The sequence below is a fragment of the Oenanthe melanoleuca genome, chromosome 8, assembly GCF_029582105.1.
Source record: "Oenanthe melanoleuca isolate GR-GAL-2019-014 chromosome 8, OMel1.0, whole genome shotgun sequence".
NCBI lineage: Eukaryota > Metazoa > Chordata > Aves > Passeriformes > Muscicapidae > Oenanthe > Oenanthe melanoleuca.
Genome location: NC_079342.1, coordinates 18,837,090 through 18,857,767, shown reverse-complemented (window position 1 = coordinate 18,857,767; position 20,678 = coordinate 18,837,090). Strand labels below are relative to the sequence as shown.

At 47.9% G+C, this 20,678-nt stretch overlaps 1 protein-coding gene across 2 annotated transcripts; it reads left to right on the top strand.

Moving 5' to 3' along the window:
* Positions 1-309: 309 nt before the first annotated feature.
* On the top strand, positions 310-19,787 carry DMBX1 (diencephalon/mesencephalon homeobox 1). Of its 2 annotated transcripts, XM_056497712.1 has the most exons (5): positions 310-450; positions 13,482-13,647; positions 17,253-17,431; positions 18,599-18,953; positions 19,387-19,787. In XM_056497712.1, the coding sequence occupies exons 2-5, from the start codon at positions 13,494-13,496 to the stop codon at positions 19,785-19,787; spliced, it is 1,089 nt and encodes a 362-aa protein (XP_056353687.1). In that variant the 5' UTR covers positions 310-450; positions 13,482-13,493. The 2 variants fall into 2 exon arrangements, with proteins under 2 accessions (XP_056353687.1, XP_056353688.1); XM_056497713.1 differs by lacking the exon at positions 310-450 and having other exon boundaries at positions 13,494-13,645; positions 17,236-17,431.
* Positions 19,788-20,678: the final 891 nt, after the last annotated feature.

Here is a 20,678-nt window from a genome sequence, read left to right as displayed (position 1 = left end):
CTGATCCGGCGCGGTGCTTAGCGGGGGGCGCGGGGAGAGGCACGGCTTCTCTTCTCTTCCCTTACAGACCCCATCACCCCCCCCCGGTCCCGGCTCTAGCCCTCCTCCCTCCACCGGCATCCCGTCCGCTTCCAGAGATTTAATTAGGCGTTTACACCTCGGCTTGGAGTAAATGACTAGTAAGAAGTGTTGGGGGGAGCGGGGGGTGCATCAGCAGCCCCGTTTTGATTGACAGCCTGGAGGACCATTGAAAATCTTGCTGGGTAGCTCCCGGGTCGCTATGAAGCTCCTTTTAAAAATCCTTCTGCAATGCTGGCTCCCGGTAGATGGCAGCTGCGCCGGGCGCGCAGGCAGCGCGGGCGGATGGCGTAGGGCGGCCCGGGGCGCAGCGCCGCTCCCACGCGTGTCCCCGCTCCCGCGGCGGGCGGAACGGCTGCCCCACCGCCCCAGGTAAGAACGCGCGGGGCCGGCTGGGCTGGGCGTGGAGAGCACTTTGGGGATTGCCTGCGAGAAGGGGAATCTGTCCGCGGGGGAATGCGCGGCGGCGGAGACACCGCTGGCAGGGATGCGCGCACCGCCGAGGAGAAGCCCAGCCCGGGCTCCAGAGCAGATTCTGTGTCCCCCTGTCCCTCCTTGTTTCTTTTTCATTTTTTTTACTTTTTTTTTTTTTTTTTTTTTTTTTTTTTTTTTTTTTGAGTATACCATGCTAAAAAAAAAAAAAAAAAAAAAAAAAAAAAAAAAAAAAAAAAAAACTATCGCGAAAAAATAAATAGTGCAAACCCCCAGTGCCGGCTCGGGGCCTCGTTCCCTATTGACTCCAACTTCCAGCCCGCTCCGGTTCGGGTTTAGGCAGCTGGCGGGGATGCGAGGCTGTAACCCGGCTCCGGGAATGGTGCGGGACGCGCATCCCTCCGCCAGCCGGGCTCCGCGGGAGGAGAGCGCAACTTTCCCCTATTTACATAATGATGTTTCAGCAAGCTGCGCCGCCTGGGGCGAGCTGCCGAGGGCAGAAACACCCCCGAGCAGGGCCGGGAGCCGCGGACGATGGCCATGGCCCCGCTCGGGGTGGCGCCGGGATTGGTTTTTCTTTCTGGGGCGGCTGGAAGTTGAGCGCGGAAGATGCCGGCAGCGCTAGGAAACCTTTCTAGGGCAAATCACACTCTCCCGTCACCCCGTTGCGGGGTTAGACGGCAAAACGGACAGGGAGCCCCCTGTAAGCTGAGCTCGCAGGCCGGTCTTTGCGGCCCCCCCTCCTCGCTCTCCCTCTTTAAGGGGTGTATAAATCCCGGACCTGCGCTGTCAGCCCTTCTTGATAAATTAAGGGCTTCGCAGTCGAAACCTATTTACACCTCCATTATAGGGCTAACCAAATGGGGATCCGCATGCATATTTTTACCGCGAGAGATCTCATACATCTCCGCCAGAGTCGCCCCTCGGGCCATGGGATAACAGATAGGGAAGGGGGGTGGGTTGTGCTCCGCCGCGACCAGCACTTGAGCGGAAAAAAGTCCGTGTCCCCAGTCGGTGCTGGCTGCCCCGGGCACCCGGGACCCGATCCCCTTGCAGGGGACAAGGAGAGGGCGAGGGTGACCTCCTGGAATCCTTGCGGGGGAGCGGATGCACGGGCTCCTCTAGTCCGAAACAAGGCCCTCGGGGAAGTTTCTCCTCCGATGGAGATGGGGTTTGACTGCGACACTTGCCGTGCTTGTCCCTTTATTTGGGGAAGAAGAGCCCCATACGGAGCCACCCGGTCCCTGGGATCGGCGGCTTTTCCCGGCTGCGCTTTCCATTTATTTCCAGGCGGCGACCTTGGGCGCCTCGGGGGAAAAAAGGGGTCAGCGCATCCCGGGACAGGTCCTTGGTGTCCCCGAGGGTCGCCTCGGCGAGGCCGCCAGCAGGAAAGAGGGAGGGAGCAGCATCCCCCGTTTCCCGGTGGGATTCCCGCTCCCGCACGAAACGAAACGCGGCCGGAGCGAGGTGGAATCGCAGCCCCGGACCCGGGGAGGGCTCGGCCCAACACCCCTGCCCCTGGCTGGGGGATTTGCGGGGTTGTCCTCGCACCCTCTGCTCCAGCCGGCCGCTCTCCGGCTGTGTCCCGCATCCCGGTTCCACCGGGGAAAAAGAAATGTCCCCGCTCCGCCTCATCCCGTCCCCTCCGGCGGCCCCCTCCAGTTCCACTCGGTTAGCTCAAGTTTTCCATGTAAATGACAGTAATAAATATCTAATCATGTCCCGCAGCTATCGGCGGCTCGCCGAGCAGCCGGCATTAATGAGACATCCAGAGGAAGTGGGGGAAAGGAGAGGAAAAAAAATAAATAAAAAGGAAAGTTTTTCCGCTCTCCCCGAAATGGTTTCTGGAGGCGAGGCCCGGCCGAGGTGACGGGGTGCTCAGGAACGATCCCAACTGTGGGGTCGCGCTCAGGTTCAAACCCGTCCCCTCTAATTAACCCCCTCCCCAAAATCCCAGCAATTCCTCCCGAGGGAGTGGCGAGTCCGGTCGCATCCCCGAGCTGGGGGCTGCTGTCCCGAAAGCCCCGCGGAGATGCGTGTGCCCATCCCCGCCGTGATTCCCAAACAATTAATGGAGCTGCAATGAGCTCTGAATGCTGATGGTGGGCCGAGGGGGGGAGGCTGCGGCTGAAATTAAACCATGAGAGTTGGATTTGTTCGCCTAACGCTAAACAAATGGACTGATTACCTTCTTTCCAAACGCATCAGTCATACTACATTAAGTAGCAGAGAGCTAATTATCCCAATTAGGAGGCTGATTTATAATTAATGGCTTGGACCAAGTGATAATTGGATGTTAATGGATAACAGTTTTGTCTGAAGTAGCCTCCCGCTTCCCCAAAGGCAGGGCTGGAGGGTTTGGGGTTTATTTACCCTCTCTCTCCCTCACCTCCGCACGGAACACAAAGCAAGAGAGAAGCGAAATCTGCTTTTTGTTGGGTGGGGTGAGACCTTCCCCAGGCTGGGGGAGCCGCTTCTCTGCCTGTCCTAGGGAGAGCAGGATGGGACTCACCCTGAGCATGAGAGGTTTTACATCCCCCTGGCCCACACCCCGCTGGCAGAGAGTAAATCTGCAGTTTCTCACTGCTCTGTTTCTCCTGACCACATCTCTGAACTGGCTTTGCTTATCCCTTCCATGTTCACTTTTCACCCAGGAGTAAGTTGATGCCAATCAATCCCACTTCCCCATTTGCCTCAGCTGGAGGGGCTAGGACCTACAACCCTTTGACTTTTGGATTGTGTTTCTAAGTTCAGTTTTTCCATTCTAACTAAGAACTGCAGTGGGCACGAAATTCCTGAAAGGGTAAGAATGGCTTCAACCCTGAGTTACCCCATGGCTGATGAGAAGTTGTATTAAATTACGCCAACATAGTCAGTGCAAAAATACACCCAAAACGGTACCATCAGTACACAGACACTTTAGATCAACTTTACGGCTTTTTCTGATAATTTAAAGAGATCTTGATGTTGAAATGGGAGATTCTCCTCATGCTCACACACGAGCAGGGATCTTGTTGCTGTATCAGAAGGAACATCTCTGTTTCACGGAGCTGGTGCAGATGTTGCTTTTCCTTCGTGCCAGTGTCACTGCCTGCACCAAAGAAAGGAGTCAGAGGAGCTTCCCACAAATCAGAGAGAAAGGCAGGCTTGCCAGGCAAGTTTTGCACAATATAGTTGTAGAGGGAGTGACTGCAGTGGGTTTTGTTCCCCGTGTCTTTATGCTTTAAAAGAATGTTTTGCTGAGAAAGAGGGAAACCGGATGAAAAGAAGCTGGAGCAAACAGTTTATTTTTGCTCTGTCATTTTCACAACTAGTCCTGACAAAAAAAAGGTGCTGCAGAGAAGGTCGAGGACCAGCTCTTCTGATAGAGCTGCCTCCTGGCTTTACTGGTGCCACTATGGGTAAACTGCTCAGCTAGAAGTAGTCCACGTTTTCTGAGATTCCAGTGGTTTTTCAGGGGCATCTCAAAACTCAGCTTATCGAGTTGAAAATGCTTCTACTGAGGCACTGACAAATGTTTAAGCTGGGCTTAAACCCTTTCGAAAGGTTGAGTGCTGGTTTATACAATTTGTGTTTGAGCAGAACGTTTATAGCTACCTTGCTTCATTTGGAAAAACATAGGAGTATGGAAAATGCTGAAGAACGGGGATTCAATAAATCCCAAATTTTCCAATCCTATACAGCTACTAATAAACTAATCTACTTCGGGGGAATTTCCATCAAAATGTGCTGGTGGAGAATTCAGAAATGTAGACAAAAAGTCAGGAATTAATTCATGGTGCACCTGGGTTAGCCAAACCTTTTCCCATCAGTTTATTTCACTCTAAGAGTTACTGAAATCGGTTGGTTTTTCTTTTCCTTTTAACTTCATTAGGTTTTGGATCAGACTTTTTCTGTTTCCTAAAGCAGTTCTGGTGGAATTACAGCTCGTGGGAAGGGGAGAGTCTCTGAGGGAGGGCTGGATGGACCAGCAGTTTTCCGAAGGGAGGGAAATGGGTATTTTCACCAGGAGTTGTGGGTAGCTGGCACAGCTCTCTTAGCACCAACTCAGCCTCTGCATAGCCAGAGCAAATACTGTAAAACTGAAAGTGTGTGTGATGCTTGGGAACTCCTCTAGGATCTTCCAAAGAAAGAGTAGCGATTGCACTGAGGGAGACGAGCTGATGATCTCGGCAGGGAGAAAACGCTGTTCCCAAGGGAGCTGCGGGAAGCTGATGTGTCCAGCTGTGCCGATTCCCGGGCAGAGCAGGGAGCAGCTCTGCGAGCTCCTGGCGTGTGTGAGCCCTGGTGGGGAGAGGTGCCTCTGCCGAGGGGCTCCACTGAGCCCAGCACACATTTAGCAGCTCTGCCTGCTTTACAGCACACGGCTCTTTGGAGCACAGATCACCTGCTGGTGGCCAAAATACATTGCTTACCTTGGCAGCCGTGCTTAATTCGGTGTAGGGATCCAAACGCTGACGGGAAAGGAAGCCTTACATGCGCCCGTGGTGCGCCAACCCCCGGCACTGCTGCCCGAACTCCAGTCTGTGGCCCTGCTTTAAGGTGCCACAAGTCTTTCCCCCAGCCCCTCCTTGTAAAAGCCACTGAGCTCGAGCATCTTTTTCACTGGTAGGATGAAGATTGGTGTTGCCACTTGCAAAGAAGAAAAACTTCAAACTTCTGTTTTATTCTTTTAAGGTGTTAGAAGTCCCCCAGGATTGCATGGCTTGTGGAGCTGTCTTTCAGAATTTTTTTTTTTTTTTTTCTTTTAGACCAAGGTAGTATTGTCTGTCATTTTACCTTATAGCTGATTTAAATCTGAGCAGGAGCAGCTGCCATCCTGTGTTTTGTGACAGTTGCTTGGAGTGCTGCAAGAATCATCTGCAGAGGCAAGGTCCACCTGAACTTGAAGAAATATCCCAAGTTCAGGCTCTCAGCTTCTGCTGCTTTCAAATTTTGCTTGCTCTTTCAATCTCTTAAAACCATCTTTGAGCAGAATTGCACTTGGCATCAAACCTCACAATCAGCTAAGACAGCACCTAGGAAAGTGCTTTTGTGCCAGCAGGTTGAGCTCCAGCAATGTGGCAGAAATCACTGCTCCCCTCCTCCTGTGCATACCAAACTCTCTCAGCTTGACACCCAGAACTTACAGCTTCAACTTCTTACTTTCTACTTGATGAGTAGTGGTGGTGGGTGGAGAAATCACCCTCCCTGCATGCCTCATCCCGGTGCCTGCCCATGGAGCCCAGCTGAGGCTGAGGCACTGCACTGGGAGTGCCTGGAGCAGCCTGCATTCCCTCCTGCCAGCCTGGGAGCAGCAGGAGAGGAGCTGGGAATGCCTTAAACTGCCTCAGAAAATCTTTATGATGCCTATCTGTGCACTTCTTGTGGTGTTTGATCTCCCTTGTTAGTGCTCAGTGTTAGATTGTCAGATCAGTGTCGTGGTTGTGGAGCTCAGGGCAGACACAGGTCCTTGTCACTAAATGTCACAGCCTTAAAAACATATTTTGACACAGAACCATAGATCCTTGTCTTCTTAATGAAGTAAATCCTCCAGGATACAGCTCCATCTTCCAGGGATGGGAGATTCCTGGACCAGAATCCCAACAGGCTGCCTTCCAAGATGGTCAGTTTGCTCTGTTTGCTCCCAGACAGGAACAATCTGCAGTCAAATATGCTGCAGGCAAAAGCTGTTTGGGAGCAGAGAGCAGGCAGTGAGCCACTCTCATGCTTCCAGCAGCCCTGGGAAAGGGCAGAGTTTGGTTTGGAAAATTCCCTTTGCCAGCATTAGGGAAAAAAAAACTATGCTTCTCAAGAAAGCCTTTTTCACAGAAGAGAGGCGAAGAACTGAGCAGGTGCTTCGTTGTATTTCTTTTATAAAAACACCAAAGATAAACCCTTTAAGCAGTTAGTGAATTCAAGAGTTTGATTACAGGGTACTTTAGGGTTACTCCAAGTTCTGAATTCAGGCAGTCCAGAGGCAGAGATGCTGTGAGGTCTGGAGACAGGTGGGCAGCACAGGAACATGTGAGCCTGGCTGCAGTGGGATGCATCTCATATCCATGGATGAGGAGTGTGCAGCAGCAGTGTGGGCAGAGCTGGGCTGCAGGGTTCCATTTCCATTATGGTGTTAATCAAAGAAATCTTAAATGTGTGATTTTTTTTGTTGTTGTTGCTGGCTGATCTGGAAGCAGAATGAGATGAGAAACTAGAGTCAAAGCAATTTTCATATCAAAGCTTATCTTGTTTACGTGGGAAAATTCTCCACTTCAATATAATTTCCAAGAGCTTCTACTGAGGTTTGAGTGCTGCTCTGAAGGGGAGAAGGGAGGTCTGTCCTGGTTTGATCTGTAAGCACTGCTTGTCTCGTGTAAATTATGACAAGCAAGCGGTTTCACACTACAGGGATGTTTAGTGATGCCACTCCTGGCCCCACACTGCAAGTGCTGGGCTCCAAGCCCTAAAACTTATCTCCCACTCAAAAGTAGAGCCTTTTAGAACATCTTTGTTTTGTTTTTTCTTTTTTTTTTTTTTTTTTTGTTTGTTTTTTTTTTTTTTTTTTTTTTTTGTTTGTTTGGTTTTTTGTTTTTTTTTTTTTTTTTTTTTTTGTTTGTTTGTTTTTTTTTTTTTTTTGGAACTAGCTAGCCTTCCCTCTGAAGAATGTCTCTGCAAATAGAAGCATTGGAAAATCTTTTGGCAGGAAGTGTCTAATCAACCACTTCATTCTGTTATCTTTTGGGTGAAAAATAATTATTTCACAAAAGCCTTAAATAAAGATCACAGCTGCTGATGCAAGTTGCCCCTGACAGCCAGGGCCTGTTACCTGCTCACAGCCTGGTGATGAGAATTTCTAGGGTCCTGCAACAAAACTTCCTTGTCTCAGCAGGATGCTCTGAGGTTTGTTTTACAAAAATTACAAGCCCTCACACATCCTGTAATGTTTCCACTACAAACAGATGAACATTACCAACACAGTTTCTGAGCTCATTATCAGCACAGCCTCAGAGTCAGATATTTGACAAGGTCTACCCAAAAATGCTGCTGCTGTCCCTAGCTGGAAGTATTTCCAGATTTCAGCTGCTAGCAATCCTCCTGGTTTTAAGAAAAAGATCTCTTTATTTCTGCCAAGGTCACTAGGAATAGCTGAGTGTGAGCTGCAGGAATTGGTGTAATTGCTCAGGTTCTGCTTTCAGTGCATTGTCACTTGCTTAACTAGATCCAGCTTAATTAAGATATCTCTCTGCACTTAGAAATTAACTTTATTTAAATCCAGGGTTTTTCATAGGTGTAAAAATATTTCAGGAAGATCAGAAATGCGGAGTCCTGAGGGGGTTTGGGAGCTGTTCTCAGTTCCTCATTTCAGATACAAGGAAAGTCTTTTTTGCCTGTTTTCATGGTGCATGCTGCTCCTGGACTTTGATGTTTGAATGAGAAACTATGATGTGTTGCAGTATTTCAAATTATTTATATTTCATTCACTACAAAGGTGAAATTGTTTCCTTAGACATTCAGTAATCTCACGTGAGGAACAAAACTGATTTATAACGTGTTGGTTATTATCTTATGTGATTCTGGGCCTTTATATATCTGAAAGATTTAAGGATATGTTAAAAAAAAAAAGATTGAAGAAAACCTCTTGCTAGGATCATTTATTCATAACCCCTAGGTATGTAATTCATTCAGTACCAAATACATATAAACCCAATGCCTGTCTATAAAGTGAGCCTGTTTTCTAGAATGTGAGTCAAAGATTTGTTATTTATCTTTCTGATTTGAAGTGCTTCTGAATAAGGAATTAAAGCATAAAAGCATAAGGCAGAACAGCTCTGGGGGAGGTGAGGGGGGATATTCTGTTGTGATTCTATTTTCAGTGATGTTTTTTGCTGGTGGTAATAAGGGAGAAAGGATCTTGCAGCACAAACCATTTGCTGTTTTTCCCTGTTAGTGATGAAGAGTGAGCTCCTGTGCTTTACATAAACACCAGCAGTGATTTGTAGCACCTTTGCAGGTGCTCAGGCTGAGGACCACAACTTTTCTTTTACCTTGCAGGGCTACGCCCATTTTTTTCTGTCACCTGCAGAACCCTGATCACCAGTGAAATTCACCAGACTTCTGTTTCATGCTCGATTTTTTTTAAACTGATCTTTTCCTTGTGCTCAAGCTGTTCCTTGCATCAGGGCACAGACCTGAGGCTGTGCTGTGCTCTTCCAAACTTTAAATGTACCTGTGATGAATCTCTTCATAAGCAATGAACTATAGTGCTGAAATTCCCTTTTGAAAGCCACTTTCTAAAGTCCAGATTTGGCTTTTTTTTTCATACAGCTATTTTCCACGTAAAGAAGGTCTCATACACCCTCTCTACCACCACCAGCCCTCCCACTGCCCTATCCTTTATGATGGCACCTGAGTATCTCGTGAAGATAATTTAATTTAGTCTCAGTAGTTCTTTGAGTTTGGGATAGCTCACTGTTTGGAGGGAAAAGGGATAATGGTCCAAAGCCTCTGCAAAGCTGCATGTCCTGCATCCAGCCTCAGCCTCATCTCACCTGACAGTGTTTGCTTGAGAAGGGCAAATGTCTTCTTGTTTGTCATTCTGTTTTGGTGATATTTTAGTTTGTTATTTTTTTCTGTTAGAAGGAAAAATATGGATGTTTTCTTGCCAGGTACTTTTCAGAAAATTTCAATACCTCGTTTTAAAATTAATGTTCTCAGATCTGTCTCAATTCCACATATACACAAGCCACTTAGGAGCAGGAGTATTCACCTGGTGAGCTCTCTTCACATCTTCTCTCAGGACAGAATTACATGCAAAATTATGCCACTATTAGTTACCACCTGAACCTGGTAACCTAAAGCCTTGTATAAAGCTGAGAATATTAAAACCCAGGACCAGATCTCCCCTGTATGCCACACTGTTTTGTGGTGCACAATAAGTTGTGCTGTATGACTCCATGGGAGCCTGAGGTTTTCAAGGCCAGTGCTGGGAAGGGAAGGATGGGGCTCACAGTGGTTGGAGCAGTGCAGCTCTGCTCTGGGATAACAGGGATCCTGTTTCTGGCTGGTAAATGTGCCAATTGTTTAGCAGCAGAGTGGTGGGCTCCCTGGAATAAATAGTCTGGGATGGGCAGAATCCTGCATTGCCCGGCCTCAAAGCAGTGCAGGAATGGAGGAAGCTGGATTTCTCATAGACAGCAGTTAAAGCTAGGGGGAATCCCATGTCGTGTCTGTGAGGATCCTGGATCCTGGCAGGACACTGAGAAGTCTGCAGGCTTGGGATGAAAAATGGGCACAGTATCTCTGAGTCTTCCATAGTGAAAGCATGAGTGAGAGGTAAGAGGCAGAGGAGGGTTTTTGACACAGCAATGCCAGGATTGTAAAGAGGAGTGGGAACCCAAGCAGGGTCTGGAGCAGGGCATGCCAGGAGACATCCCAGCCCTGAGCTGAGCGATGTGGGAGCTGGGAGAGGGCTGGACTTGTGGTGCTGGGGGTGGGAGAGTCTCTGCTGCTGCCCTGGGAGGCTGTGCAGGAGGAGAGACAGCCCCAGGAGGTGCCAGCCTGGCACTGCCCAGCAGCATCCACACTGTGCTGAGCAAGCTGCAGCATCAGCCCACAGGCTCCCATCCCAGCAGGGGCGTTCTTCTCTCACCTGTTATTTTCCTGCACCTTTCCTCAGCTTCCATCTCCTTTCTTCGCTGCTCCCAACTCTTCAATGATCTTTGATGCACAAAGTCAGGGTGAGGAATCCCCTTTCTTTCAGGATGGATGCTGTTACCCTCCCAGCTTATCCAGAGCTGCTCAAGCCCATACCCTTCCATAAGGCAGGATTCAAACTTTGCTCTCATCCTCCTCCTGGCTGTGGCTGTTCCTCAGGCCCTCCAGCCACGCAGAGACATAAAAGATGCATTTGCAGATTTTGAAAATTAAAACCATCTATACAGCCAGTGGGAAGGGATCAGCTTATTTGGTTGCTTAATGAAATATAAAGATTATTTTAACCAGTGTAAGCACTATTCGACAGCTTGTGAAACACAGCAGTGCCTTGATGAATGGCTTTCTCCATTAAAAAAAAATTGCTGCATGATGTCTTTTAAATATTTAATTTATTGGGGTTGGAGTGAGCTCGGAGCTGACAGTTAAACAGGAGCTATTTGTGGTCTCAGTTAACTTTGCTTACCCGGCTGAACCGTTTCGCTCAGTAAATTCCCTCATTTTTTATACAGGATCTGGGATGATACATTTGCTGCACAAGTGAGTAGGAAGTTCTGCCTGCTGTTAGCCAGTTATCACCAAAGCTGTGATAGGCATTGACCCTCATCCTGAGTCCACCCCTTTAAGCCCTTCTCTTTTTTTCTTTCTTCTTTTTTTTTTTTTTTAAATGCACTTTCTTCTAGGCCACCCAAAAATGCACACATAAAATCATCTTTTAACAATCAAAAACACTGAAATATTCCTGGAGCAAGTGTTTCAGTGGAAACATAGGGCTCCAGACACAACAGCACTGGCAGTGTCCTTGGAGGACTGTACAGTATGGGAAAATTCCCCTCCTCTCCCTCTTTGTTTTTCCTTTAATGTGCCAGCTTGCTACACAGCCGACGACATGCAAGGGGGATTAGAAAAGGAAAACAGGCATTTCTGTGAGTTGGGAGTCAAAGACACTTGGCCTCCCACGTATCTTCTGGCAAGGCTGAGCCCCGGTGTGGATTCTCCAGCCTCTATTTATGGACAGAGGTCTGGCAGCAGCCCAGGGCACTTAATAGGTTCTGTGTCCTCAAATGGTTTTCACGAAACATGCAGGAGCTTAATAAGCTTTGAGACCTCCACCCTGCTGGCCAAAGCTGGTGCAACCAGCCTGCTGGTTCACAAGTGAGGTGGTGAGAGGGGAGGAGGCAGAATGAAGTTGCAAACCTCTGTTTTGCTGCCTGTGCTGGCCAGAAAAGCCAGTCCTGCCTTTGTGACAGCGAGGCAGAGAGCAACTTTGTTGGGTGGTATGATGCTCCTGGGAAATGAGCCTCACCAAGGTTGGTGTGAGGCTGCAGCACAGGTCAGTCTTTCCCAGGTGATGGCAGGTGTCCTCTGTGGTGCATGTGCCTTAACACGTGCCACCTGCAGCAAAACTCTGCTGCTGTCCAAGAAAACAACACCACAGCTGTAATTTCTCTGTGAGCCCCATTGTGAGGAAAATAGACAAGAATGCCAAAAATCTGTTGGTGTGTGAAGCCCATCACCTTGATCAGAGAGCCAGCAAACAATTCTGTCATTGCAGAGCTCCATTAGAGCAGAGCTGTGGCATCCCTGCGTTTCGGTTGGCACCTGAAAGGAAAATGTCCAATGTCACATTTCATCTTAGAATAAAGGGGAGTCACTGCAGAGTGGGTGACCAGACACAAAGCAGATGAAGCAGCATCAGGGTGTGTGTCAGAATCTCTGTGTGTAACCACACCCAGACCTGTCACCCTCCATGGGCACTCAGTGCTGAAATGATGCAGGGGCAGGGCACGAGGGGCTTGGGGAAATGAATGAAGCAGAGTGCTAAATTCCAAAATTATGGGTTTATAGTTACTGTGGCCTCTTTGAGAAGACAATCCCAAAAACAGAACTCACATTCATGAGGGTCATCCTTGAGCTGGCAGAGTGTTTGACCAAACTCCAGCTGCATGTTTCCCTTCCCTGTTCTGGCACCACAGTGCAGAGATGTGAGGGTGAAGCCGTGAGATGCTCCAGACCCTGTTATACTAAATTCAGCTGCATTTTAGGGCTTGGTCTCTGGCTGTTACACAAGGTCACTTCATGTTCAGAGCATGAGGGGCAGTGGGACCAATTCATTTTCATCTCTCCCTCTTCACCATGAGTCTGTCCCTCCATGGTATAAATAATCTACAGACAAATATTAAGGTCTTTTCACAGTACAGAAATACAGCAGATAATTGTTCTTCCAAATTTTCACTGTTCAGTGCATCACATTCCTCCTAAAACCATTTCTCCTAAAATAATCTGCTTCCTCCAGTGTTTAAATTGTTTTCTAAGAGGCTGCCTGAAAAGATGTCTGCTTTCCTTAAGTTAGTCCAGCTGACCCTCTTTCCCTGAGCGTTTGTTCATTGCACTGACTTTCCAGATGGTGACTTGCTGATGTAAACGGTGGTTTAAAAAATTTATTTTGTGGGTAATGTTTCACAACTTCCTTTCTGATGTCTTACAAACTGCAGAAACGACATCCTGGAGGCCCTCAGTCATTTACAACAGGGATGAATGAAGCATTGCTCAGCTTTTGAGATCAATATTAGCTCAGTTTTACAGATGGTGTGTAAGGAAAAAGAGCTTGAAGTTTCATGCAGAGCCCACACTAGGAAAAAAAAAAAAGCTATTAGTTTTCTGAAATAATTTCCTTGCTACTGAGCTATGAAATGTCGGTATTTATTGCAAACCTTATTCCCTCTTTAGCCATAACATTTTTGGTGCTATTATGCTGCAGATTTATTTTCTTTTACACCACATACTCTCTCCCCTCCCCCTCCCACCCCCAATATCATTTGTGTTTTCTTAAGAAGACCTGTTAGAAAAATGAATAATGAATGGAAACAAATTATAAATGAGTGAGTTCAGATGAGAAACATTATTTGACATTCCAGCACTGGGATTACAAATAGTCCACTGTAGGCAGTGATAAGGGCAGAATCCCAGCTAGCATTAAAAGTCACTGTAATATGATAAACTGTATTGTGGTATGCAAGAGAATTAATTTCCCATATTTTGATCAGCATGAGTGAGATATAGTCAGATTCTGGGCTTTAACTTTGGAAGCTGGACTGGTGTTGATGGTGCTTCAGGTGCACAGAAGGCATTCCCATTCCCAAAACCTGCTGGGGTTGAGAGGTCAGACACGAGCCTCGCACGCAGCGCTTCCATTCTGAGCGTTTCCAAAGCTCTGCTGAGGCCCCAGGGTGCTGGAGCAGCACGTCCCTAACGCCCTGTGTGCTGTGGGTGATGTTTTTCAGGTCTGTGGCACCATGCAGCACTATGGAGTGAACGGCTACTCGCTGCACGCCATGAACTCGCTGAGCGCCATGTACAACCTGCACCAGCAGGCAGCCCAGCAGGCACAGCACGCGCCCGACTACCGGCCCTCCGTGCACGCCCTCACCCTGGCTGAGAGACTGGCTGGTAAGAACAACTCATGGCTTCTGCCCTTGCCTGGCACTGAAAACCACACCCAACCAACCAGCCAACCAATCAAAACAAAACCAAACCAAAAAACCCCAACACAAAAAACCCCGCTGCCTCTTGCGTTGGGTGAAACTCTTCTGCAGGGGGACAGAGCCAAAGGGCAAGCTGAGCTCCTCAGTGCTGTCCTGTGGCCAAGCTCTCAGGTGGCACCTGCCCTCCAGTGCTTGCTGGCACCTTGCTTCAGACTGGCCTCCGACAGCTGGGGAGCTCAGGGGAGAGATGGGACGTGGCTCCGCTGTATGGGATTGAAAAGAGAGAATTAAAAACACACTGAAATGTCTTTTAACAAGCGAGCAGGAAACAGCAAAGAATTTCCCTTTCCTGTTAGTAAATAAGGGCAGAATGAACGTGATCATGAAGTAAATTGGATTCCCCAGCTCAGGCACCCAAGGCTTGCATTCCCCAACAGCCACCTCCTGCCATCCCAGCTTGTTTCTCCATGCTGTCTCTTCGTGCAGCTATTTTCCACTTCTTTCCTAAAAACCCCTTTTTCTCTCTGGGAAATGATCTTCATTTGGATCTTGCTTGGGTTTCACCTTGACCTGTTTCTTTCTGGGGATCCTAGACCTTGCCTTGGGTGACACTTTCCTGCAGATCCTGCTGCCTTCCAGAAAACAGCTTTTTAGCTCAAATCAAGCCACATGTGATTTTACCCAGGCTGTGCCATTTACACAGCAGGACAGGAGCTGCTGGTCCAGAGCATCTGGGCTGATTTTCTGTTCTCAGTCATGGTTGTAACAGCACTGCACTGGTGCTCTCATTAATAGGGATTGCAAAGCCCAGACAGTATTTTATAATTTGGTAGAGATAATTGTTCAAAAATAATGGGTAGAGGCTTGAGAATATTTGGTGTGGTGGAGCACATATATCTGCTCTAAATTTCAGCCTGCCACAAAACATCCAGATCTGGCTGAGATTATCACAGGCTCCTGCAGTGCAAGTGATCAACAGCTGCAGCAGCACTGTTTTTGTCTGGACTTGGATGCAGTGATGTAAAGCAGATCTAACAACCAGGACAGGGAAGCTAAAGTAAAATGTTACCATACTTGTCATTCTAGAAACTTTCCCAGAATGGAATGATCTTCCCTGACTGTCTGAAAATGTGTATCTGTTCTAAAATAGCTTTCTAGTTGTCTGAAGTAAAAAAAAAAAAAAAAAAAAAAAAAATTTAAAAAATGTAGAAGTTTCAGGAAGGTCCTCCCTGGTGGGCAGTCCACAAAGGCATGATGACAGAGAGACCTTGGATTTCAAGGCGCCTCTTTTCTAGCTGCAAGGATCTCTTGAAAGATGTTCATGATCTCTATCTTTAGAGTAGAGCACGGAGGACTTAATGTCTTTGGCCCAAACTAGGCTAAAGCAGAAGAAGATAAAAAAGAATAAAAAAGATATTCTCATATTCTTGACCAGAAGATTCAATTGGTTTCCTGACCTCTTATCTTTAAAATTAATAACCCATCTGGAAGACTTTCCAAATTAAATCCCACAGTCCCCTTGTCTGCTTATCATTGGCAGTGTAGGCATTATATACCTACGAGCTCTTTCCTTTGCAGTTGCCTTACATTCTGTTACTTCTGAATATCTTTCAGTGCAGGTTATAGATCTCATTTGCCTTCCAGGGACAGTCAGAATAAAGCAGCACAAAAGCAAATGACCTTAAGTCAGAAAACAGAGGTTTCTGGTGGTAACTGCAAAGCCTCACCTGCAATTTATATTCTCCTTCTTGCACAAAGCCTGAAAACATAGTTAAAACATTAAAATAATTGCTGTCTGCCTCTCGCTGGAGTGGCCAAACTTAATGCATGAGCTGCTGCCTCTGGGGAGCTGGTAGGTCTAACCTCTACTCTAGAAATTTGGGAATATTCCAGCCTGCAGGTAGGGTGTTTAACCAGTGCCCTTTATCCTGTTTTTCTTGTGTACTTGAAACACAAATATTAGCGTTTTAAAACGTTTTGGGGCAGCTTCAATTTCATTTCTTGTGCTGGAATATCCCTTGTCCTCGCCTGGCTGCTCTGTGAGCGGTGCCTGGATGCCCAAGGATGGTCCCTCTGCCTCCAGAGGGGCAGCTTTATCACCAGCATTTGAACTCCCCAAGGAGCTCTGATAACTCAAACACAGAATCCTCTTGTATGCAGCCAGCACTATATTGTTGAAGACCTTTAGCCTGATCACATCTTTGCCAGGTTGCCAGAACCACGCAGCTTTGGCAGTGCCCCAGCAGGGCGCTGCGAGTGCTGACCTGGAATGGAACAGCTGGAAGTTGGGAAGAGGAATGTTTGAGCAGTGCAAAGCTGATTTGCTACGCTCGTTAGCCAGTGGATCTGAGACCTGGCTGTGTGGTGCTGGGGTGGCCCCACAGCAGGTTTTGGTTTATTGTTTACATTCATGTCACGATGCTCGTGACAAAAGCGCAAATAAACAGCAGCCAGAGCCTTCGTTGGGCTCTGACAGTGCCAGCTTTTCTCCCTGTGCTGTTGTTTTCTCGTGTATTCATTCCTCCTTCTACTGGAAGTCACATTCTTAACCGAATTAAAAATGATACCAGACACTGCTCTTTCTGCATTTCCTCTATGAGAGCAAACCTCTTGCCAGACTGTTTCATTCCAGGGCTGTAGCACAGCATGTCCCAACTTGCATAATAAAGGGTGGGTTTTTTTCATTTTCAAGTAACTTATTTTCATTGATTTAAGATCTTTCTACTCCCACTAACTGTTGTGCAATAATAATGCCTCTGGTAAAATAATAAGCCCTTAACTGTTGGCCTCAGATTTTCCTCAGTCTGAATTTCTTCTCTGCCCTCAATTTTCCAAGCTTGGTTTGCAAAGTCAGACTTTGTGAGTAGGTGCTGTGCTGAGAAGAGCTCAGCACATGAGCTCTGGGCTTGCAACCAGTGAGGTTGGACGTGGCCCTGGCTGGTATTTCCACCCCAGATGCTGCAGAGTGTCCGTGCTCAGTAAAGGATGTGCTTTGGAGCAAAATGCACAAAAGCACATGAGATTAAATGCTCTCTGAACCGGAGCCCAGAACAGCTCTCCAATATAATGCCTTGAAGACTACAGTGAGCCGTGCACAAGACATCAAAGAAGTACAAGAGTAAACCTCCCCACATCATTTTTAGTTGTGTTTCTTAGTGGAAGGTGCTTATGCCATGGTGGGACTGGGTATCTGCAGGTCCTGCCCCACTGATGTTGGAGCAGATTGAGTTATTTCAGCCAAATTCAGCACTGGAGTCTCAACAGCTTTCACAGCTGTCACAGAAAGAGGTTTTCTCTCCAGAGCAGGCTTTAGAATCATAGAAGGGTTTGGACTGGAAGTGATCTCAAAGGTCATCTAGTTTTAACCCCTCTGCTATGATTTTATCTCTTTGGACACCTCAATTAACCATCAAAATCCATACGTATGTGTTTTATTAGCTCCAAAGCACTGGAAAAAACATTCCATAGTTTTGTCTGATGTTAGCAAGTGCTTTATTCAGCTGTCAGCGTACAAATTCCAATAATTAAATTGGCCACTTTCCTTGTCTTCCAACGGCTGTACATTTCAAGACATCATTTTGGAGGCACGTTATGGATCCCAGCACCGCAAACAGAGGCGAAGCCGCACGGCCTTCACCGCCCAGCAGCTGGAGGCCCTGGAGAAGACCTTCCAGAAGACTCACTACCCCGACGTGGTGATGAGAGAGCGGCTGGCCATGTGCACAAACCTGCCTGAAGCCAGAGTCCAGGTACCCATGTTTGGTGGGTTTGCCAGTGGGGGTGTTTAAAAGAACACAGCCGGGCTCCCAGAGGGATGACAGCTCCCTTGACCTTCCAGGATCCTTCCAGTGCAACCAAAGAATTTGGGGCAGTAAAGTTGTCAAAGGCAGGGGCAGGGAGGATAAAATTATCCAAAGCCACACATCTGCTCAAGAAACTTCTAATCCACGCGCACATTTTTTAAATTTAGGATTGTCTGAAGTGTACGCTGGTTTTCATTTGTTCTTTCACATTTCTTTGGGGGAAATTTTAGAAACAGCAACAGAAGGGTACTTATTTATTTATTTGGGAGGCTTTTCTGGCTTTCTCAAAAAAGTAGAGACCCAAGTAATTCCAGCTGCTCTTTTCCACCAGTGTCAATATTTATAACATCTCGGGCCAAGGTTTGGGCTTGCTTTTTGGTTTTCTTTGCTTTTTTTTCAGTTTTGACTACTGAAATGTGCTGGTTCATAACCTGCTGGTGAAGACGTTCTTCTTCACTGCAAAGAGAAAAAGTAGTGGAAAAAAAATTAGTTATTTTATATAAGTATTAAAGCATTTTCATCTAAAAAGTAGTTTGTTTCCTTATCCAACCAACCAAACAACACAAGCAAGATTTGCAAATCTATTTCTTCTAATCTATGTCTACTGATTTAGGTTAAAAAAATAATGGATTCTCTCCTCCTTTCCTAAATGCAGTTCCCAGCCAACAGCCTATGCCTGTAATGACTTTCTTTGAGTGTTGACATCATAGTTTTAATACACTTATAACCAAATGGTTTTAGAAACTTAATAGACTGTAAGCCAATGTAATGTCATCAGACATTACTGCTGCAAGGCATTCTTTTTGGATGCAACTGCCTGACCAGTTTAAGGGAAAAAAACTAACAAACCCCAGAAAACACCAGCAGTGGAGCCTGTTAAAGAATCAATATAGAGGTTGGATATTTTTTAGTCTGTTTGAAATGTTTTCTGTTGATTCACTGAAGACAGTCGAGCCCTAAGGACCAGCAAAGTGGAATGGCCTTTGGGCACACTGGGCTTGCAGCACCCCGTTACTTGGGGTTCTCCTGAAGCTCTGAGGCTGAATGACACTGAATTTGGCACCAAGCAGGATTCTCACTGATTTTTCTCCCTTGCTGTTTGTGGCACTGAAGGTGTGGTTCAAGAACCGGAGAGCCAAATTCCGGAAGAAGCAGCGCAGCCTGCAGAAGGAGCAGCTGCAGAAGCAGAAGGAGTGCGAGGGGAGCCACAGCGAGGGAAAGATGGAGCCGCCTGTGCTGGAGAGCCAGGCTCCCACCCCGGACACTGAGAAGGTCCAGAGCCTCCCCAGCGAGGCTGGCACTGACCTCACCCTCACCCTGTCGGAGCAGTCTGCCAGCGAGTCGGCGCCCGAGGACCAGACCGACAGGGAGGAGGAGTTCAAGAGCACCTTGGATGAGGCCAAAGTGGACAAGAGCCCTGGTGTGGACAGCAAGGCTTTGAACTGCAAGAGAGCGAGCCCAAAAGCAGGTGAGGGGCAGCATCTGGAGGGGGGCTGGTGTCAGCACCTGGCAGGTTGATGGTCAGGACCCCTTTGCAAGGGGGATGCTGGTGGTTGGGTACAGTCCCATATTCCTGTGGAGTGGGTGCTCATGGATAGGCTGCCCAGGCTTGTCCTCTTGTCCTCAGCACTGGACAGGGGGCTGAGCACTGGAAGAACAGAGACCTTCTGCCCTGGTTAGACCTTGGGCAGAGCAGTGCCCAGCAGCAGCAGCAGAGAGCTCAGCCCCATTTCTACCCTCTGAGGTGCCACGTATGGGAAACGCACGCATTTATCCCCAGTGAGCTGTCACACCCTCTCTCATTTGCCCTCCAGTGCAAGAGTCGAGCCCCTGCTGCTGCCTGAGCCTTTCTGGGGTGTGAACAGCCTGTAGGAATAACCCCTGCCCTCTGTCTCCTGCAGAGTCCCCTCTCGGCGCGGCCGTGACGCCTTCCTCCAGCAGCGGCCTGGCCCAGACCCACTCCTACTCCTCCTCGCCCCTGAGCCTCTTCCGCCTGCAGGAGCAGTTCCGCCAGCACATGGCGGCCACCAACAACCTGGTGCACTACTCCTCCTTCGAGATGGGGACGCCGCCCGCCATGCCCTACCTGGGCATGAACGTCAACATGGCCCCGCTGAGCTCCCTGCACTGCCAGTCCTACTACCAGTCGCTGTCGCACGCCCAGCAGGTCTGGTCCTCCCCCATCCTGCAGGCCTCCAGCTCCCTGCCCAGCCTGAACAGTAAAACCACCAGCATTGAGAACCTGAGGCTGCGGGCCAAGCAGCACGCGGCGTCCCTGGGGCTGGACACCCTGCCCAACTGAGCGCCCTGGGGACGGCAGCAGAGCCCGGCCCTGCTCGGCACTCCTCCAGTCCCACCTCTCCAGGAGCGAGGGGCTGCCTGGCAGGGACAGCTCGGCATTTACGAACGTCCTGCTAGCGCCGCGGTAGCGGCAGACATTGCCACTGCCTGGCCTTCACTGCATATCTAATGAGGAAGGGGGAAAGGATCTGTGCTCAGACACATGGACTGTCCTCTGGACTGCCGTGAGTAACGTTCAGGAGGAGCCCCTTGTCCTCATCCCTCGATAAGGTGCCAGCTGTGTTATATTCACCTTTTATTTTGTTGTTGTCGTTGCATTCTTTGGGGGAGAAAGAGTCCTGCTTTGTCCTGTATATAGTTTATCATGTTGACAGCACCCATCATCTGTGTGTTACTGTCAGTGCTACAGAACTGTGACCTCTTTTGCTTTTATTCCCCTTTCTTTTCAGTTTCAGTAGCTAGTATCAGAGTTACTAATCAGCCATCACCTTGACCTCAGCTGGCAGCTAGTTGCTCTTCTTGGGTCAGCATCCTAAAGGTGTTCATGAGGAAGAGAAATGATTGTGCACTTCACCACTCCACTTCTCCCTTCTCTGCTTAACCTAAGTTTTTTAACTGGGAAATTATCTCAAGGTGAATTTCCTGTTTAAGCACTTCTTATTATGAAAGCATTTTTCATTTTCTTTTAAGTAGCACTTGCTCAAAGAGGATAAAGTATTGGCCAAATGCTGCTGGCTGGGAGAAAGTGAAAGCCAAATTTGCAGATTATTTTTTATTGATACTGTTTCCTCTTTGATCTTTAATGAAGATTAAACTTTATTTACAAGTTACAGGGGTTTTTTTATGGAGAGCATTTTGATCTTACTTTGACAGTAGATAGTAATAAAAATTT

Coding starts and splice junctions, on each gene's coding strand:
- DMBX1 (XM_056497713.1), top strand. CDS start 13,494: ATGCAGCACTATGGAGTGAACGGCTACTCGCTGCACGCCATGAACTCG. Junction 13,646..17,235: donor ACCCTGGCTGAGAGACTGGC/TGGTAAGAACAA, acceptor CTTGTCTTCCAA/CGGCTGTACATTTCAAGACA. Junction 18,954..19,386: donor GAGAGCGAGCCCAAAAGCAG/GTGAGGGGCAGC, acceptor TGTCTCCTGCAG/AGTCCCCTCTCGGCGCGGCC.